This window comes from Mustelus asterias, chromosome 12 (genome assembly GCF_964213995.1).
Source record: "Mustelus asterias chromosome 12, sMusAst1.hap1.1, whole genome shotgun sequence".
NCBI lineage: Eukaryota > Metazoa > Chordata > Chondrichthyes > Carcharhiniformes > Triakidae > Mustelus > Mustelus asterias.
In genome coordinates this window covers 42,005,161-42,026,856 of record NC_135812.1, presented here as the reverse complement: position 1 = coordinate 42,026,856, position 21,696 = coordinate 42,005,161, and the positions used below count along the sequence as shown (strand labels likewise).

Here is a 21,696-nt window from a genome sequence, read left to right as displayed (position 1 = left end):
TTTCAAACAATTGGCACAGGTAAAATGGGCTACATGTGTTCCTTCTGTGCTGTAAGTTTAAGTTTATTCATTAGTATCTCAAGTAGGCTTACATTAACACTGCAGTGAAGTTACTGCGAAAATCGCCACACTCTGGTGCCTGTTCGGGTACACTGAGGGAGAATTTAGCATGGCCAATGCACCTAACCAGCACATCCTTTGGACTGTGGGAGGAAACCGGAGCACCCGGAGGAAACCCATGCAGACACGAGGATAATATGTAGACTCTGTACAGACGGTGACCCAAGCCGGGAATCGAACCCGGGTCCCTGGTGCTGTGAGGCAGCAGTGCTAACCACTGTGCCGCCCTGTAAGATTTTATGATATGATTATAGGATTCAATGTATAACATATAACAAACATCTTGCCTCCAACACATGTCTGTTACATCCTAATACCTTCCAATTTTCACCCAGCAGACACCATGTACCAGACATCATTCCTTGTTATAGATGGAAACAAACTTGAACTAAAATGAGATAGAAAGCCAAATCTTTTATGATTGGCTCTTTTGACCGGAGCCAGAAATTTACCAACAGTGACTTTCCGAGCATTTTGACAACTTACACAAAACTACTGCCCCACACAGTTCAGTAGCCAGAGAGCGATAGGCCCCACTAATCCATTTTAAAGCTAAACATTGCAAGTATTTCAAACCACATTGGAGAAATGCTAGTAATTTGAAAACAAGGATCTCATGAACTAAATGTTGCGTTTCATTGGGCAAACCATATTCCAAAATCAGGCAGCAGTAATTATGATACCAAAATAGCCGTCATGTTATCATACCAAAGTTATCGACTACGCATGTTGCTTCTTTCAGAGCGGCTGGTGGAGGCATTTATACACGGCAAAGTGTGATAGGTGCCAAATCAGTTCTGTCAACACAGCAAAGGTCAAAAATGGGATAAATCTTCCCCTGAAAGTCTGCGTCAAAAGTGTAGATCAAGCTGAGCTCATCGGGATTATCCACGTTGTAGAATGAGAGTCGCCTTCCCTCATAATCCAGGAACACGCCAATCTTCCGCGGCCTCACAAAGAGAGTAAGCTGGATTTTGGGATTCTTGTACGCCTCATAAATCTTTCCTTCCTTCACTCCGATCATCCAGACCCCATTCTCCGGAGTCTTGTTCAGCCTTCCTTTGCGGCCAGTAGTCCCTTTGATGACACCGAGACGCCACTTCATCTTGTCGTTGACAATGACTTGCCAATAGTGCTTGCCCGAGGAAAAGCCTTTGTTGGCCAGGACGCAGGTGTTGTAGTCAAATCGCTCCTGTATTATTGACAAGCGCTTGAGGTACGTCCCACATTCTACTTTGGTGCTTCCATTGGTTATGACCAGAATTGGGTGCGCGCTGCTGGGATCCAGTTTTAATTCCTCTGGTTCTGAAAGCAATCAGAAAAACAATTCCACAGAGTAATCAATCGCCATGGAGAAAACTTCCAGCCTGAATTACAGAAGATAAATATTAAATTCTAGGTATCGATTTTATGAGTTTACATCCACTGCTGGTTATGCAAATTAGGATATCAATGACCATCCCTTTGGTTGGGGGGGGGGGGGGGTGCTAAAATGGGGTGCATGTTGGAAAATTGTTTTATTTTAAAATTCATTTTAGGAATGCAGCTAACGAGGGCAACATTTATTACCCACCCCATGTTGCACCTGAAAAGGTGGTGATGGGCCTTTCCCTTGAACTGTTGCAGAAATTAAGAAGGAAAATGGCATGTTAGCCTTTACTGCAAGGGGACTGGAGTACAAGAATAAAGACATCTTGTTACAGTTGTACACAACTTTGATGTGAGGACAATTTTCACCCAGCAGACACCATGTACCAAATATCATGGGGAGGCGATGGCCTAGTGGTGTTATCGCTAGACTATTAATCCAGAAACTCAGCTAATGTTCTGGGGACCCAGGTTCGAATCCCACCACAGCAGATGGTAAAATTTGAATTCAATAAAAAATATCTGGAACTAAGAATCTACTGATGACCATGAAACCATTGTCGATGTCGGAAAAACCCTTCTGGTTCACTTTAGGGAAGGAAATCTGTCATCCTTACTCGATCTGGCCTACATGTGAATCCAGAGCCACAGCAATGTGGTTGACTCTCAACTGCCCTCTGAAATGGCCTAGCAAGCCATCAGTTTAAGGGCAACTAGGGATGGGCACTAAATGCTGACCAGCCAGCGAAGCCCATGTTCCACAAATGAATTAAAAATAAACCTGTGAGTAGTTTTCGTCTCCATATTTAAGGTAGGATATACTTGCTTTGGAGTCGGTACAGTGAAGGTTCACTGGATTGGTTCTTGGGATGAGAGGGTTGTCCAATGACGAGAGGCTGAGCAAATTGGGCTGATACTCTCTGAAGTTAAGATGAATGAGAAGTGAACTCATTGAAACAGACAAGATTCTGAAGGGGCTCGAGAGGGAGGTTGTTTCTTCTGACTGGGGAATCTTGAACAGGGAGGTACAGTATCAGGATAAGTTAGGATGGATGAGGAGAAATTTCTTCATTCAGAGGATGGTGAATCTTCAGAATTCTCTGTCTCAGAGGGTTGTAGAAGCTTCATCATTGAGTGTTTTTAAGGCTGTGATAGATGGATTTTTTTGTCTCTTGGGAAATCAAGGGACAAAAGCAAAATACTGTGGATGCTGGAATCTGAAACAAAAACAGAAAATGCTGGAAAATCTCAGCAGGTCTGGCAGCATCTGTGGAGAGAGAATGGAGCCAATGTTTGGAGTCAGGATGATCCTTCATCAGCTCTGACTAAGGTTCATCCAGACTCGAAATGTTGGCTCTATTCTCTCTCTGCAGATGCTGTCAGACCTGCTGAGATTTTCCAGCATTTTCTGTTTTTGTCCAGGAATATGGACAGTGGGTGGAAAGTGGAACTGAGGCAGATGATCAGTTGTGAATGATGGAGCAGGTTTGTGGGATCCGAGTATCTATTCCTACTTCTATTTCTTCTGATCTTATTAGTCCGTGTAGTGAACAGCACCTACATTGCTGTTAACATAGAAACATAGAAGATAGGAGCAGGAGGCCATTCGGCCCTTTGAGCCTGCTCCACCATTTATCATGATCATGGCTGATTGTCCAACTCATTAGCCTAATCCTGCTTTCTCCCCATAACCGTTGATCCCATTCTCCCCAAGTGCTATATCTAGCCGTTTCTTGAATACATTCAATGTTTTGGCATCAACTACTTCCTGTGGTCATGAATTCCACAGGTTCACCACTCTTTGGGTGAAGAAATGTCTCCTCATCTCCGTTCTAAATGGTCTATCCTGAATCCTTAGACTGCGACCCCTGGTTCTGGACACCCCCACCATCGGGAACATCCTCCCTGTATCTACCCTGTCTAGTCCTGTTAGAATTTTACAAGTCTCTATGAGATCTCCCCTCATTTGTCTGAACTCCAGTGAAAACTATCCTAACCTAGTTCATCTCTCCTCATACATCAGTCCCGCCGTCCCCAGAATCAGCCTGGTTAACCTGCTAAGTAGAACAGTCCAGGATTTTGACCCAAATGTTGATGACTGGACAGCAATATATTTCCAAGGCAGATTGATGCATGACTTGAAGGGGAACTTGAATGTGATGGTGTTCCCAAGCACCAGCTGTCCTTGCCCTTCTAAGTGATGAAAGATACAGCTTTTGGGATGGGCTATTAAATTAACCTTGGCGTATTATTACAGTGCATCCTGTGAACAGTATACACAGTGAAGCCACAGTGAAGAGAATGGGTGGGGATTAAGCTGACTGCTTTGCCCCAGTTGGAGTTGCGATTCATGCCAGAGGAGTGAGGAGTAACAGTAAATGTCATGTGAAGTCGTCACTCCTATTGCATTCCACTGGGAGTTCCTGACGCTTTCCAACTTGAACGGACCCTCATTTGGGCTTGAACTTGCTACGTTATTTCTTTGGAAGAGGGGCCAGTGGAGGGGGGCCAGTGCCTGGAATTCCCTCCTTCAAACAGCCTGGAGGAGGCAAATACAGACAATTGTCTCATCTCCAATGCGCACTGGGCACCCAGAGAGGAAAGTCTACCAGGATTTAACTCCTAGTCCTGGAGTAGAGTATAGGAAAGATTCAATTAATTAAAATCTCTTTCTGCTGACTCAGGTCTGTAATGAGTTTGGAACATCCCAATTCTAAGTGTAAAGCAACAGTCTAAAGCTGTTCTAAATTCAGAACTAATCTGGTAGTTTCAATTCCTGGCACATCACAGTCATGTGGATTGCAACATATCAGGAGCACATCCCCTCTGTGTCTCCTTTGTGCATTTGGTGCATTGACTTTCACTGCATTACCCCACAGAGGTACAGACCATTATACCTGTTATTTTTCGATCAATTACTTGAGGATGGGACTGACACTGGCATTTCTTTCCCCTCCATCCCTAAGAAGGTGGTGGTGAGCTTTCTCCTTGAATCACTGCAGTTTTGGTGCTGGTGGTTCTTCAACATTGGTTTCAGATTTGGAATTTGAGGATTTTGGCCACAGCATTGATAAGAGAATGACATTGTGGAAATAAGGATGGCAGAGATATAAAATGGGCTGTCAAACTGCCCATTTTACACTACTACAATAAGTCAGAGGGATGTGTGATTTACATGTTGTGTCGTAATTACAGCACTGAAGCAGGTTATTCAACATTAGATTAGGGTTTGTGAGCCTCATCATTTTATATAACCCCAGCACTATCCTCCTATACCTATAGGGCAGCACGGTGGCGCAGTGCTTAGCACTGCTGCCTCACAGCACCAGGGACCCAGGTTCAATTCCGACCTCGGGTCATTGTCTGTGTGGAGTTTGCACTTTTTCCCCATGTCTGCGTGGGTTTCCTCTGGGTGCTCTAGTTTCCTCCCACAGTCCAAAGATGTGCGGGTTAGGTGGATTGGCCATGCTAAATTGCCCTTAGTGTCAAGGGGATTAGCAGGGTAAATATATGGGGTTACGGGATAGGGCCTGGGTGGGATTGTGGTCGGTGCAGACTCGAAGGGCAGAATGGCTTCCTTCTGCATTGTAGGGATTCTATTCTTCTGGAGGTAACATTGGTCATGAACTAGCAGAAGTACCTTTTCTGATAAATAAATGAATCTGTAAGTTCTATCTTTATTGAAGCACCAAACGTACCCAGTAATAATCTCTTTACTCACTCCTAATTACTCACCTGATGCCTTTACTCACTCTTACCTGTTAAAAACGATTCTTCTGCATAATTTCATCTGTTAACACGATCCCACCAGTCAAACTCACCTGGTAAAATCCTCTTCTGCAGCTTTTTCCAGACTGTCAGTTTGATGTCGTCATGTCTAAAGCCAGGCTTGAAGGAAATGGTGCTGAAGTTTTTGTTTGACTCTGGCTGTGGCTCCTGTTCGCAACTAAAAAAAAATCAAAAACAGATTAGTTTGTGAAGCTTCATGTCTTTTTGAACAGGTGACAACAAGCTGATTGCACTAAGTTGATCTTTCTCTACATCCTAGCTATGGCTGTAACACTACATTCTGCACTCTCTCCTTTCCTTCTCTATGTACATTATGCTTTGTCTATATAGCGCGCAAGAAACAATACTTTTCACTGTATACTAATACATCTGACAACAACAAATCAAATCAAAGATTGATCTACTGTTAGTGAATAAGGATGAATCCACAATTAAAGGGGAAATGTGTTTTGTAATCTTTATTGTCACAGAGGGAGACACCAGGAATTCTGCATGTCTCTGAGTCTCTTCATCTTGCATTCACAGAATTAGAGAATAATGGCATAGTAACAGCACAGAAAGAGGCCATTTGGCCCGTGCTGGCTCTGTGTAAAAGCTACTCAGCTAGTCTCAGTCCCCTGCCTTTTCCCCAGAGCCCTGCAAATGATTTTTTCTTCAAATAATTATCCAATCCCCTTTTGAAAGCCACAATGAATCTGTCTCCATCCCACTATCAACATTCCGGGTGTTACCATTGACCAGAAAGTGAACAGGACCAGCCATATAAATACTGTGGCTTTGAGTCAGGGGCAGGTCAGAGGCTGGGAATCCTGCGGCAAGTAACTCACCTCCTGACTCCCTAAAGCCTGTCCACCATCTACAAGGCCCAATCCTAGATGAGTGCAGCTTCAATAGCACTTAAGAAGTTCGACACCATCCAAGACAAAGCATTGATTGACGCCCTATCCACCACCTTAAACATCCAATCCCTCCACCTTTGACACACAATGGCAGCAGTGTGTACTAGCTACAAGATGCATTGCAGGAGCTCACCAAGGCTCCTTTGACAACACCTTCCAAACCCACAACCTCTACCATCTAGAAAGACAAGGGCAGCAGATGCATCACTTCCTGCAAATTACCCTAAAAGCAACACACCATCCTGATTTGAAAATATATCGCCATTCTTTCACTGTCGTTGGCTCAAAGTCCTGGAAATCCCTTCCCAACAGCACTCCAGGTGTGCACACAGCACACGGACTGCAGCTATCCAAGAAGGCAGCTCACCAACACCTCCTCAAGAGCAATTAAGGTTGCGTAATGAATGTTGGCCGAACCAGCAACGCGCCACATCCCATGGAATTATTTTTTAAAAATAGTTTCCCCTTGTTTAATGACCTCTCCACCCATTGTGAAAGGAATGAACATCAAGACCACAGTCTCTGTGCAAAGATGCAATTAGGGGTGGACAATAAATATCGGTATAGTCAGCGACACTGGCGGGGGTCCAGAGGAGGTTCATAAGAATAATCCCAGGAATGAAGGGTTTGTCATATGCGGAGTGGTTGGGGAGTCTGGGCTATACTCGATGGAGTTTAGAAGGATGTGGGGGGGATCTAATTGAAACTTACAGGATACTGCGAACCCTAGATAGAGTGGACGTGGAGAGGATATTTCCTCCAGTGGGAGAGACTAGAACTCGAGGGCACAACTTCAGAGTGAAGGGACGCTCCTTTAAAACTGAGATCAGGAGGAATTTTTTCAGCCAGAGGGTGGTGAATCTGTGGAACTCATTGCCACAGAGGGTTGTGGAGGCCAGGTCGTTGAGTGTCTTTAAGACAGAGATAGATAGGTTCTTGATCAATAAGGGGATCAAGGGTTACAGGGAGAAAGCAGGAGAATGGGGATAAGAACATAAGAACATAAGAAATAGGAGCAGGAGTAGGCCATCTAGCCCCTCGAACCTGCCCCGCCATTCAATAAGATCATGGCTGATCTGAAGTGGATCAGTTCCACTGACCCACCTGATCCCTATAACCCCTAATTCCCTTACGGATCAGGAATCTATCTGTCCGTGATTTAAACATATTCAACGAGGTAGCCTCCACCACTTCAGTGGGCAGAGAATTCCAGAGATTCACCACCCTCTGAGAGAAGAGGTTCCTCTTCAACTCTGTCCTAAACTGACCCCCCTTTATTTTGAGGCTGTGCCCTCTAGTTCTAGTTTCCTTTCGAAGTGGAAAGAATCTCTCCACCTCTACCCTATCCAGCCCCTTCATTATCTTATAGGTCTCTATAAGGTCCCCCCTCAGCCTTCTAAATTCCAACGAATACAAACCCAATCTGCTCAGTCTCTCCTCATAATCAACACCCCTCATCTCTGGTATCAACCTGGTGAACCTTATCTGCACTCCCTCCAAGGCCATTTCAGCCATGATTGAATGGGGGAGAAGACTCGATGGGTCGAATGGCCTGATCTGCTCCTATATTGTATGGACACCCACATCCTGTGAAAGAATTTTAAAATACCACAGGCAGTGCGTTCCAAATCCTAACCACACACGGTGTAAAAGATTTCCTCATCTCGCCTCTGGTTCTTTTGGAAATTACCTTAAATTGGTGTCCTCTGGTTCCCAGCCCTTCCACCAACGGGCAAGATTTCCTGCTATCTACTCTGTTCAGACCCCTAATGATTTTGAACACCTCTATCAAATCTCCTCTCAAACTTCTCTTCTCCAAAGAGAAGCTTTGCCAATCCACTACACTCCAGACTCGTGCCCAATAGATGATGGATAGGTTTTGGGGAGTCAGAAGGTGAGTTGCCCACCACAGAATTCCCAGTCTGTGGTTATAGCCACAGTATTTACATTGCTGCTTCATTCCCCAGTATTTATATTGCTGCTCCACTCCCCAGTATTTATATTGCTGCTTCATTCCCCAGTATTTATATTGCTGCTTCATTCCCCAGTATTTATATTGCTGCTTCATTCCCCAGTATTTATATTGCTGCTCCACTCCCCAGTATTTATATTGCTGCTTCACTCCCCAGTATTTATATTGCTGCTTCATTCCCCAGTATTTATATTGCTGCTTCATTCCCCAGTATTTATATTGCTGCTTCATTCCCCAGTATTTATATTGCTGCTCCACTCCCCAGTATTTATATTGCTGCTTCACTCCCCAGTATTTATATTGCTGCTTCATTCCCCAGTATTTATATTGCAGCTTCATTCCCCAGTAGTTATATTGGTGCTTAACTCCCCAGTATTTATATTGCTGCTTCATTCCCTAGTATTTATTTTGCTGCTCCACTCTGCAGTATTTATATTGCTGCTCCACTCCAGTTTCACGCCAATGGCTGATTCTTTACTTTGATGACTGCAATTATTTTTTAACATGAGACTCCACTGCCCCCCAGAAGCCTTGTGTACCCATTCTGGATCTATCTGATCTAATACAACTAATCTGCCCTTTCTCCATTTTCTATTACATTCTCTGGTGTGAAATATAGATGCTATCGTTTGCCTCAATTCATGATCAAACGTTCCATGTTCAATTATTCCCCAATGTAAAACCTTCTTCTTCCCCTTTCATTCTTCTAGTGATATTCCAATGCAATTCACCAACCAGTGGCAACAATTGTCAGCTGTTCGCCCTCTCCAGTACATTGAGAATTTTGAAACTCCTTTATAACAGTGAAAAACAGTCCTAAATTTGAAGCTTTTCTTTGTAACTTTATATTCCTATGATTAGTTATGAATCATCCCCGCATCTTTCCAACATCCTTCTGAGAATGTAATGCCCAGAACTAATCTAACACTGGCCAAAGCAATGTCCAAGTTTAACATTATCTCCATGCCAAAAGGGACTTGACCTCCCATACATACTTCTTTCAGATGGTCACAGTTGCATTTAGTACTGAAAACAGTCTACGGAGTCATATGAGCAAAGTCACTGCACTAGAAATAGTAAACACCTTTTACTATGTAAATATTGTAATCGTTTACTGGCTGATCTAATAAGCTTATTTGTGTGACAAACTGTTTGCTCTTGGCTTAGTTGGAGTGCATGAGTAACATTTATTGTGCAATGGGTAATGACTTGTGTAAACACTGAGGCTGTGATAAGAATCATCTGCAGTTTTTGATACAAAGGAACTCATCTAATCAATGAGGAATTCAGCACCTATACACACTGTACTAAAGCAAATACATTCTCCCAATCTCCAAATTCGATGACCTCTCCTATCTAGCGGTCATCTCTCTTAAAATTAGCACCTGATCTTACTTAATTATTGCTCATACCAATGTTCATTCACACAGATGTAGTCGCTATTTCAATCTAATTGAAGAAAATGTGTTAGGACATTGTGTTTTGAAACATGTCGGGCACAAAGAACAAAAAAGTATAGCATAGGAACAGGCCCATCGGCTCTCCAAGCCCGTGCCAATCATGATGCCCTCACTAAACAAAAAAAAACCCTTCTGTCCTTACTTGGACAGTATCCCTCTATTCCCTCCCTATTCAAGTACCCATCCAGATGCCTCTTAAATGTTACTAATGTGCCTACTTCCACCACCTCCTCTGGCAGTGCGTTCCAGGCACCCACCACTCTCTGCGTGAAAAACATCCCCCCCATATCTCCATTAAACTTTCCCCCTCTCATCTTGAACCTGTGCCCCCTTGTAATTGACACGTCCACCCTGTCTATGCTCCTCATAACTTTGTAGATCTCTATCAGGTCTCCCCTCAGCCTCCATCTTTCCAGTGAAAACAATTCTAGTTTATTCAACCTCTCCTCATAGTCAACGCCCTCGAGACCAGAAAACATCCTGGTGAACCTTTTTTGCACTCTCTCCAAAGCTTCCACGTCCTTCTGTTAGCGTGGCAACCAGAATTGCACACAATATTCCAAATATGGCCTAACCAAGGTTTTATATAGCTGCAACATGATTTGCCAACTCTTGTCCTCTTGTATTTTTAGTGCAGCCTGCCAGTAGGAAACAGACACTTCCAATCAGCTTCACAATTTTACTCTGTGTCTATTCCCACTAGGAGTTAACATTAACCAGTTGTCTGATTATCCCCAACTCCTGGATTTCTATTCTGGTTAGGGATGTTTCAGTTTTATAATTATGAATCTAAAATCTTCAAACTGCTCCAGCGTGTAAAATGAAGAAGTGTTATCACAACCACAATTAATGAAAGAAATGAAAAACTGACAATAAGGAGAGACTTACTTTACCTGATAAGAGTTTCATCAATGAATTTGGGATGCATTAGGAATACATATGGAAGGCAGTGGGGTGTAGGATACTGATTTACTTAAACAGGTTAAAGGGGTTAAATAGCCAGTTCCTTCAGTGATGAGGAATTTGCAAACATTGAATCAATAACCCAATTATTAACATCTTACCCCAAACCACTGATTTATTATTGGTTTAGAGTACCATTCCAGCAGTCAGCTGCTAATCTGCTCAGTGAAGGGCTGATGGATGCTCTGAGTGCACAAAGACCACCTGCAATGTTTAAATGTAGGTGGCCAGCACAGAGGGCACACAAGCCTTCCCACAAGCAGTGCTCAAGGCTCATCAGCCCTCTCTGAAAGATGTTTGAACCGATGGTGGAGAGGTTGCTGCCCATAATGGGCCTGAGGCACCGGAGCAACAGGCCACACACCCAGTCAGAATGAGCACCAAGAGGGAGGCACCAAATAAAAACAATGACTCTCTACCACTGTATCACCATCCCACCCACACTGCCCCTACAACCACCGTCCTACAGAGTCTTCTCCACTGCTTCCACCTTAACCCAGCCATCCTTTTCCCTCCCGCTTGCCAGTACGAAATACTCCCGGTGTGAGTGAGTGAGAGAGTGAGTGTGTGTGTAATTGTTAGTGCCTGCGTTGTCATCAGACTGTGTGACTGTGGAAGTCATCACAGCAAGCCCCATCCTGCCTTCCACCAGCCGCCACACTTGCTCCCAAGGCAGGGTCACAAAGCAGTGATCAAGAATAAGAATCTTTGCTAAATTTTATTTGCTGCATCCCAAATAAAGGGTGCCAAAGCCAGCGTTGGGCTCAGTTATCTCTGAACGGCCTGGGTTAGGAATCACATCACCTGGTGTGTATAACCTGGTACTGCACCAGGCATCGGTGGTTCGTTCCCTCCGAACATCGAGAGGTTTCTCAGATTTCAGGTAATGGCAACAAGAGTCTAGGATCAATACAGTCAAGAACCCCTTTAACTTCCCCAGCACCCAATAATGTAACAGAGAAATCACAGATTACTCTTACCTTGAAACAATTGAACTGTACTTCTGAAAAATGTATAGAAAATATAATTAAAAGATTTGGAAGAGATAAATACAAAAATCAGATGTTAACTCTTATTTATCTATTCATCTTTCATCACACCTCCACAATCCAAGGACACACACCCTTCAAATCCAGGAAACCAGTGAGTGAAGTGTCATTAGTCACTGCCAATATCAGCCACAAGTCGCTGATCCAGCAGAGATGCTGGGCTCAATTTTGACGGGTGATTCAAAACATTGGCCCTAATTCTGTGTGGGGAACCCGGCCGGGAGTGGCCCTGATTGGTTGTCAGTCACCTTGGCAGCCAATTAAGATGCTGCTTCCAGGCGCCCCATCTGGGGACCAACTGTGATTAAATGCACTGGTTTCATCACCATGACTTGCCCCCCACTCCAGCCATTAGTCGGCTGACACATCCTCCCTTGTGACACATTGCCTTCCTACATCAATTGGAAAGCAAAAATCCCCATTACCCAATTTGATGATGCTTGACTGTCAATCAAACAGCCTTTCCCCCACATTTCCAATCATTGTGTGGCTGGCAAAGAGAAATGTTCACAGTAAATGACACATAGACAATCTTTTTTGAAGATCCCAATGGTTTTTTTCTCCGGGGATGCTCATAGCAGTGTCGAGGAGATTGATCTTCAATTCCTGGAGACTACAGGCCCCCCTGTAAGTCCCCCTGTAAGTCTTGCCGGCATTTAAGTACAGCCTGTGGGTGGCCCATTAATCTCCTGGTGAGAAGCTGCCTCTGATGAGCTGGCAGGCTCCCACTCTGACACCAGAAAGCTGTCATGGCCTTTGAAAACTAGTCCTTAAGCGGGGCCTTAATTGACTATCTTCCTCTGGGGTTGCTGAGTCTGTTTCTATCCCGCCCTGGGAAACTCCCCCAGTGGCAGGAAGGAGCATCCTGAGGTGGTTTCCCTGTATTTCCCCAGCCCCACCACCCACCACTCCAACCCATCTTCATGAGGTTTTGAAAATTCACCCTGTGCTGTCTGATGTGTGTGTGCTCCGCTCACAGACTTCCTGCAGGTAGGGGGAGAAAAGTAACAGTGTGCAGGGTCAAACCTGTGTTCCGACAGAATACTGTGCCATGCCAATGCTTCGATGTGTTGTACCAAGCCGCCACATTTCACAAAGGTGAAATCCTTGTACGTGTACATTGTTTCCAACTCCAAACTAATGTATGTGGCAAGTACGTGACTTTGAGCATTCCCGTGTCCAGTGACACATGAGGCAGACAAGTCACAACCAGAGGCTTATCCTGAGTTACTGAATTAACAGGATTTCATGCATGATGTACCAACAATGCAAGAGTGTTTTTTCTTTGTATTTCATGGAAATAAGTTTATCTTTGTAATTTGCGGATTATTTCACACATCCATTGCTCAATATTGGGGGAAAGTCTAGGTCAAATGATAGGAAATTGGCTTTTAGCAAATCTAGCAGGTAACATATTGTTTGGAGCTCAGTGAATTTGTGAAAATTGCTGATATAATGCAGCTGGTACGATTACACCAAAGGCATTTATGAAAGTGAGGTAGCAAAGGGCCATACGACTGGTAATAACACAGGGAAACTCTGATTGGTCAAACATATTGTACACAAGTTAGACAACTTGTTTTCTAAAGCTAAGGATAGGGAAGAGGACAGCAGGGCTGAGAGGAATAGCATCAAGATAACTTCAGAATGAAAACTTAAGGAACAAAATATTCCTTCGGAAACCTAACAAACATTGCACAGTTCGAAAACCCATTGTAAAATGTGACAACCACACACTTTGAAACCAGCATGGTGTGAACAAGAGAAAATCTTAGTCACAGAAAATAAAGTGGACCAAAGTGGACATGTCAGTATTGTGCATCACATACTGGGCTGTAGATAAACTTCTCAGACATTGCTGCCTATTATTTTGGATTATCACATGATTTATGTTTTCAAAATGTCCTTCTTCCTCGCTTGAGAGTTGTGACTCTTACCAGGGTCGGCACGGTTGCACAGTGGTTAGCATTGCTGCCTCACAGCGCCAGGGACCCGGGTTCGATTCCTGGCTTGGGTCACTGTCTGTGCAGAGTTTGCATGTTCTCCCCGTATCTGCGCGGGTTTCCTCCGGGTGCTCCGGTTTCCTCCCACACTCCAAAGATGTGCGGGTTAGGTGGGTTGGCCATGCTAAATTGCCATTTAGTGTCAGGGGGACAAGCTAGGGTAAATACATGGGGTTAAGGGGATAGGGCCTGGGTGAGATTGTGGTCAGTGCAGACTCGATGGGCCAAATGGCCTCCTTCTGCACTGTAGGATTCTATGATTCTATGGAACAGGAAGGTGCTACTTGATTGGCCACTTTGTGCATGAGCTTATATCACAGATGTTGATAGGCTGTTTAATTATGTAGGGTCCCTTACCCGCCTTTTCCAACAGTCACTGGATAATAATCGGGAATCAAATCCCTCACTAAGCTTTCCCCATGACTTAACCAAGAGAGCTGAGGCCACTGGAGTATTTTAGTTAAGATAGACTAAGACAACAAAGAATTGAACATGATCAAACTGACTCAATACCACACCAATTGTGCAGTTAACCATGAGCCCTTGGGTTTTCTTCAATTATGAAGTGTTTGATCCATTAGACTTGGAGCTTTCCCATGCCCAGTGACACATGAAGCAGGCAAAGCACATGTTTATCTCTGTCTCCATAGCTAGTTTTTCATCACAAGCCTGAGGCTTTAGTTTGAGAGGTGCCACTCAGCACCAAGAATAGCTTGGCCAGAACACTCTCCCGCTCTTACCACCTGCTTTAGGACTGCTGGTAAGAAATCACTTAGTGACCTGCTTCGACCTCAATATGAACACACTTTCCTTGGCCATCAAGTCCTGGAGTGGGATTCGAACCAGGAGCTGAAATCTCAGAGGCTGGGATGGTAGCCACTGCACCTCAAGACCCCCTCACATTTGATTAATTAGTGCTGTGTTAAATGTAATCATTTCACCAGTGAACCTGATTAGTAGTTGCTTGGTGCCTAATCACCATTTCCCCATGCAGCCTTTCATTTTACTGAGGTGTTAATCTATATATTTGACTTACTTTCCATCCTAATTGCTCAACAATAAGAAAGCAGACCAGATCCCAAGATCAGGCAATGTGTTTCTGTTAAGCAGTCTGATCTGGATAGTATTTTTTGCTCTAAATGTGGTCTACTTTTGAATAACCCTCGCAAGGACCAGTAGAACATCTTCAAGGAACATCTGAATGACATTTGTGGATGGGATTAGAATTGGTGGATCTTCTAGTTGTATGTTAAATTGCCCCTTAATGACTAGCTAAGGTAAATGCATGGGGTAATGGGGATAGGGCCTGGGTGGGATTGTGATTGGTGCAGACTCGATGGGCCGAATGGCCTCCTTCTGCACTGTAGGATTCTATGATTGTATGATTCTATGTTCAGCATTACACCACCACATTCTCTGTACCCAACAACTTTCTATATTTCGTCCCAAATTTATTTTCTATTTGTTTTCTTCCAGACATGAATCCACTTCCACAGCTCAGTTATCTTGTGTGTTAAGTCTCATTCCAAAATGGATTGAGGCAGATTCATTGTACTCACTCTTATGAAATCCAAGTGATTTTCATTGCTCAGCTTTTTCAGAGAAACTTCAACTTCAGCAAATTGCTTTAAAATTTTGGACATGTCTTCCAATTGTTCATCGATTGACTCAACAGCAGTGGTACATTTGAACTGTATGGTCTGGATGATGTTGGCCTCTTCGTCATCAACAAAACTTCTGAGTTCCTGGAACTCTTTCTGAATCACCAATTTAAAGACATCAGATTCATTCTGGTGAAATACAGACAACATAAAAGGTAGGATTCTCTTGAGGGAAATCTGAATAAATATTAGAAGCACAGGAAGCCAGAGGGTTATGGGGAGCACGTGGAGCAGTAGTGTTAGCATTTAGGACAATTGTACCTGGTGCTTAGGAGGAATATGATGAGAAACGTCAGAGGGGCCATGACATAACATAAGATGTAGTAGCAGTGAGTCATTCAGCCCATCAAGCCTGCTCTACCATTCAATAAGATCATGTGTAATGACTCAGGATGCCCAACTGGAAAGGAACATAGCTTATTACTGAATGCAAAGTAAAACCACTATCGTGGCGTATACATACTAGTCCCTGCCTGGGACTACAGTTCAGCAGGCCCAGTCCTGGAAGACCACTGCCTGTTACCAGGGGAACTCAAACTCAATGGTCCCCATAGGGAGAACAAACAGTGATTCATCAATCACAAAAAGCAGCATGCAAGTTTAACAGGTAACAGGGAAGACAAATGGAAAGTTGGCCTTTACTTCAAAGGGAATGAAGTATAAAAATAGGGAAGTCTTGCAGGCGGCATGGTGGCACAGTGATTAGCGCAGCTGCCTCACAGCGCCAGGGAACCGGGTTTGATTCCCGGATTGGGTCACTGTCTGTGCGGAGTCTGCACATTCTCCCCGTGGGTTTCCTCCGGGTGCTCCAGTTTCCTCCCACAGTCCGAAAGACGTGCGGATTAGGTGCAATGGCCATGCTAAATTCTCCCTCAATGTACTCGAACAGGCGCCGGAGTCTGGTGACTAGGGGATTTTCACAGTAACTTCATTGCAGTGTTAATATAAGCCTACTTGCGACACTAATTTTAAAAAAAAACTTTTAAGAAACTATACAAGGCACTAGTTAAGACCATCTGCAGTAATTTGCTTTTAACTAGTAAGACCACATCTGGAATACTGTGAACAGTTTTTGTCCCCTTTTCTAAGGAAAGATATACTGGCATTGGAGGCAGTCCAGAGAAAATTCACTGGATCGATCCCGGGTATGGAGGGATTTTCTTATAGGGAGAGGTTGAGTAACGTTTAAAGATTTTAAAGTTTATTTGTTAGTGTCACAAGTAGGCTTACACTCAACACCGCAATGAAGTTACTGTGAAAATCCCCTAGTCACCACACTCTGGAGGAAGAGTGTAAATGTGATCTCTTCGAAGCAGCAGGAACTAAACCATGTGAACACTCTGCAGTGCGACTAGACTCACAATGATGCGACTCTTGTTATGTATCAGCTTGCTCATTTGCCTCTCCATGTTGTTCTTTTGCATCTGAGCTCCTGTTATAAGCAAAGCAACTTGTTCCTGTAAAGGAATGTAATATCAATTAGGCCGCAATTAATATTTCTTCACAGTCACTCTGTCCTGCCCACAAAGATTTTAATTCAGGATGTGTTCCCTGCAACAAATTTATTTCCTTTGTCACACTCACCTGTGAGATGGTGGCAATCATTCTTGCATCTGTTGGTTGTAGAGATTTTGAAGTATTGTTAAGGGTGAACGGTGGGATTACAATACGTGCTCAGGTTGTATTTGAAGCCACTTCAGGATTCAAAGAAATTCAACTCATAGCTACAAGCGTATGGTCTTACATCTGTATTATGCATTAATACATCTGTATTATGGTGTCAGCATTATATGGTGCCATGGCAGCTCAAAGGGGAATTGACGCATGTTCTCTGTCCTAACCCAGATAAGTACAATTCTGGCCCAAAATCCTGTGGTCCAATAGTTTACCTAACCTATCTTAGCTAGCTCACAACCATTAGCTGGTGAAGTGAGTCAAAACGTTGAAAATGGTCTTTTTAAGGAAGTTTCACAAATGGAAACAAGGCAGATAGTCAACTACAGAGCAGCAAAGAGGCTCAAGAGTAATAACCATTTTACAGGTGCATGCCATTCAATGAATAATTTTAAATGGGTTAATGTCACTACTAAAATTACAGATAGATGAGGACTATATAAACATGCAAAGCATCGTCCCACTAAAATCAACAGGAATAATTTGTAGAGCAATGTATTTACATTTCATGTTTAACGGATATTTTGTTAAAGAGTAGGTTCCAACGAACCAAAGCATGTACTATTTATTCTCATTGTTTGCAGGTACAATGGTCTCTTACTGCTCAGCCTCATCCATCACACATACACACACTTATGCAGACATGCACTCACGCAGACACACACACATACACAGACACACACACACTCACAGACACACACACACTCACAGACACACACACTCACAGACACACGCTCACACAATCACACTCACAGACACACACTCACAGATACACGCTCACACAATCACCCTCACAGACACACACACTCACAGACACACGCTCACACAATCACACTCACAGATACACACACTCACACCCTCACACAATCACACGCTCACAGACACACCCTCACACAATCACACTCACAGACACACGCTCACAGACACACCCTCACACAATCACACTCACAGACACGCTCACAGACACACAGACTGAGATGAGGAGAAATTTCTTCACTCAAAGGATTGAGAATCTTTGGAATTCTCTACCCCAGAGGGTTACGGCTGTTCCTTAGTTGAATACAGTTAAGATTGGGATGGACAGATTGTTGGTCTCTCAAGGAATTAAGGGATATGGGGAATGGGTGGGGAAATGGAGTTGAAGCCCAAGATCCCATGCTGAATGGCAGAACAGGCTCGATGGGCCGAATGGTTTACTTCTGCTCCTATTTCTTAAGTCCTTACTGTTTGGTCATTGTTCCCTGCACTCTGCCAGGGTTTAATAATTAACACTGTCTCAGAAATGATAGAGAATAGGAAACATTAGCCATGATTCCTGCCCTTGTTTGCTATCCAATATATGCTTAGACTCAGACATGATGCATCTCAGGATTTAATGGCTTAAGGAACACAGGCTGTGATTTTCCTTGCTAGAATGGCAAAGTGACAGGTTGTCTGACCCAGTCCTGACCCTAGCCAACCTCCTGGAGGGTGTCTCATTTTGCATAGGCTTTCAACAGTATTCCCAAGTATGCTTGGGAATTTGATACTGAGGAAGGAGTGAGAAATATTGTATCCTATGTCTCTATAGGCATCAAGGGATGTGGGGAGAGAGCAGGAGTATGGCTTTGAGACAGAGGATCAGCCATGATCATATTGAATGGTGCAGTCAGCTTGATGGGCTGAATGGCCGACTCCTGTTCCTAATTTCTATGTTTCTAAATGGTTGTTGTTGCTCCAGGAATCAGACACCAGTTGCCGCTAACAAAATTAACATCCTTGGCAACAAAGCAAAATTCTACCTCCAATTACGTGGCAAATGAGGTGAAACTAATAATCCAGTGTGCCGCAATTAACTTCTGATTCTCATTTGGATCCTCAAATTTGTTAAGATGTTGTACCTCCTTAAGAAACAACTGGTATCTACTTGATGCTGATATACGTAGTACCCAGTGTCACCAAGGCAATGGTCATGCAAATACTCCATCGTTACTGCTTCCTCTAAATGAGCCCAGCCATATTTAGTCCAACTGGTAAAGTGAAGCCAGAACATTTGCCAAGTTCAAAAACAGATAAGGATCCTGCTACCCCCACCTTTGCCAAATCATCAATACTGCTAGCCCGGTGGAAATCAACAGGGAAATCCCTGTCCACGTTCACACAACATTGGTGACCTGGAAAAGGTCATTTAAAGTCAAGAGCAGAACCTAGAAATGTGAGGGGTGGGGGGTCACATTGGTTGATCGGTGTGGCAAGCCACTAAGATCAAGTGAGAGGCGGAAAACTGGGTTGGTGCCCGATTGCTCACATTTTGCGATGTTACTGGCCGTGTTTTACCGGTGTAATCAGCCTCGCACCCGGGAAGGGCGTGACGCTGATTTAAATATAAATGAGCTAACTTCAATTTAATTAGTGGGTCCCAGACGCAATCGTCCAGGCTCACTTGCCTTAATGGCCTCGCCGGTGGAGGTCCTCACTGGCGAGGATCACGTTTGGTCCCCATACATGATCCTCGCTGATGGGTCAGGGCAGGGGTGGGCAGTGCCCCTTGGGCAGGGGAGGGGCATAAGGGGAGGGGGTGGGGCCTGATGGGGAGGCAGGGGGGATACTCTGCATCAGGGACTGGCTGAGGCGGTGATTAGCTGTGGATCGGTGGGGGTGGGGGGCAATCAGGGCCAGCAATCAGCCAGGTGGGGGGGGGGATTCAGGGCCGGAGAGTGGCTGAGGGGGGGAATCGGAGCCAGCGATTGGCCGAGGAGGGGGGATTGGGGCCAGCGATCGACCGGTGGCATTGATCAGGACCAGGGATTGGTGGTGGTGCAATTGGGGGGGTGGGGGGGGGGTGCGATGTCTGGAGGGGACAATCATGGGGTTGGGGGATGATGTTCAGGGGGGATGAGAGAGTGACAGATCTCTCAGTGCAGACGCATTAGCGCCCCTACAGCTCAGCAGCCAGCTTCCCGGTGTGAATAGACTCCACGCACTCCCCATGCTGGCAGGAATCACATTTTGCCTTTTTTTTTCTAAGTGTCATACAATTGCATCTGGGAGCTTGCCCAAAAAATGGGTGCAATTTTCTCCCATTTTCACGCTCATTTGGTGTTGTAGCGTGAACACTTAAAGTGCTTCTCCCAAATTCCACCCAATAACCCAAAACACGGTAACCCCACTGGCAGCAATTCCGGGCACAAAAGTCAAGCTTAGGGTTACGGAAATAAAGTGGGGGAGTTGGGTCTGGATAAGATGCTCTACTGGAGATGCTCTAATGGGCCGAATGGCCTCTTTCTGCACTGAATTCCTGGAGACTCCTGGCCAATCCTGGAGGATTGGCAACCCTATCTTCTCTTGTCCCGCTCTGAAGTGTTTTGCTTCAGTGAAGACTTAATGTCTTTGGCCGAATGGTCAACACTGATATTGAGTTCTCCTCCCATTATCACTGTCTCCGTATATTCTCCTTGCTTTATGAGCCCATTGTTCCCCCACCCGCAACCCGCGATTCTGACGGAACCTATTATCCGCATCTCTATTGTTTATGGCGCCTCTTGATTAACTAATCCCCCACTGTGAACCTTTAAAAAAAAATCTGGATTCTTTTTGCCTTGACTCTTAAAGGAACAGCAATCTGTTTCAGCCGTGCCTTTGACTTTTGTGATAAAATTGTAACAGATTTCGCATTTCACGTTTGCAGCCTCAATCATTTCAGTGAGTACTCTATCCTGATGTACAAATTTCCTCCCATAAATAGCATCTAAAGCACTTTGGCAAAGTCCACAATATCTGAGAGTTAATACATAGTGAATACACTGATTATGGTCGTTACCTTCATTCTCTCATACACGCTGGAGAGGGGGGTGATTTTATGCTGCTTGTGTTGTCCGATGATTCCACAGAGCCCACAGATGACCTGGTGGTCCGTCTCGCAGTACAGGCTCAGCGGGTTGTGGTGATCCCTGCAGTTTTCCTGGTCTCCGCCGGACCCACTCATCACTGTCAGGGTGTCAATGACACGGGCCAGTGAGACATTGGGGGAAGAGCTGCTGCTGTCCACTGCCTTCCGACACACGGGACAAGTGAAGTAGCCGGCCAGGTTTCCAGAAAGGGAGAGGATGCAGTTCTTGCAGTAGCTGTGACCACACGGAAGCATAGAGGGCTGCTTGAAGACCTCCAGGCAAATGGGGCACAAGAGATGGTCCTCCAGACGTTGAAAATTCTGCTTCGCTGCCATGTTTGAAATTTCAAATGCAATCGCTCCTCTCCTTGTGTTGACCAGGTTTAAGCTCTTATCTTTGTTTCAAGGGCAGAGGGAGGTACCAGCGGGCACCGTAATCATATGATCTTGCTTCTATTAAGACTGAGCGATGGTTTTATATGTATCATAGATTCCATCAGAATTAGGTCATTTCACTGAGTGCCTTTGAAACATCAAACTCTCTTTAGTTTTATTATTTTTCTCCTCTCTATTCTAAACTTTCTCCTTGTTGTGGCTGCTCTCTGGTACCTCATGGTTATGAATTTAAGTTATTTATTAGTGTCACAAGTAGGCTTACATTAACACTGAAATGAAATTACTGTGAAAATCCCACGCCGGCGCCTGTTCAGGTACACTGAGGGAGAATTTAGCATGGCCAATGCACCTAACCAGCATGTCTTTCGGACTGTGGGAGGAAACCAGAGCACCCGGAGGAAACCCATGCAGACACGGGGAGAACGTGCAGGCTCCGCACAGTGACCCAAGCCGAGAATCGAACCCGGGTCCCTA

The 21,696-nt window shown here is 44.5% G+C and overlaps 1 protein-coding gene across 1 annotated transcript; it reads right to left on the bottom strand.

Annotated features, from left to right (window-relative positions):
• Window positions 1-356: 356 nt before the first annotated feature.
• Window positions 357-21,162, bottom strand: LOC144501999 (E3 ubiquitin-protein ligase TRIM50-like). Its single transcript, XM_078226018.1, has 6 exons — window positions 20,758-21,162; window positions 16,646-16,741; window positions 15,183-15,413; window positions 11,552-11,574; window positions 5,310-5,434; window positions 357-1,425 (listed from the first exon to the last, which is right to left on the bottom strand). The coding sequence occupies exons 1-6, from the start codon at window positions 21,160-21,162 to the stop codon at window positions 881-883; spliced, it is 1,425 nt and encodes a 474-aa protein (XP_078082144.1). The 3' UTR covers window positions 357-880.
• Window positions 21,163-21,696: the final 534 nt, after the last annotated feature.

Bases quoted from the DNA above. Each gene is read 5' to 3' on its own strand.
- LOC144501999 (XM_078226018.1), bottom strand. From the start codon at position 21,162: ATGGCAGCGAAGCAGAATTTTCAACGTCTGGAGGACCATCTCTTGTGC. The intron at 16,742-20,757 runs GTAACGACCATA...ATTCCTTTACAG, and splicing joins GCGTGTATGAGAGAATGAAG to GAACAAGTTGCTTTGCTTAT. The intron at 15,414-16,645 runs GTGAGTCTAGTC...GTATTTCACCAG, and splicing joins ATAACAAGAGTCGCATCATT to AATGAATCTGATGTCTTTAA.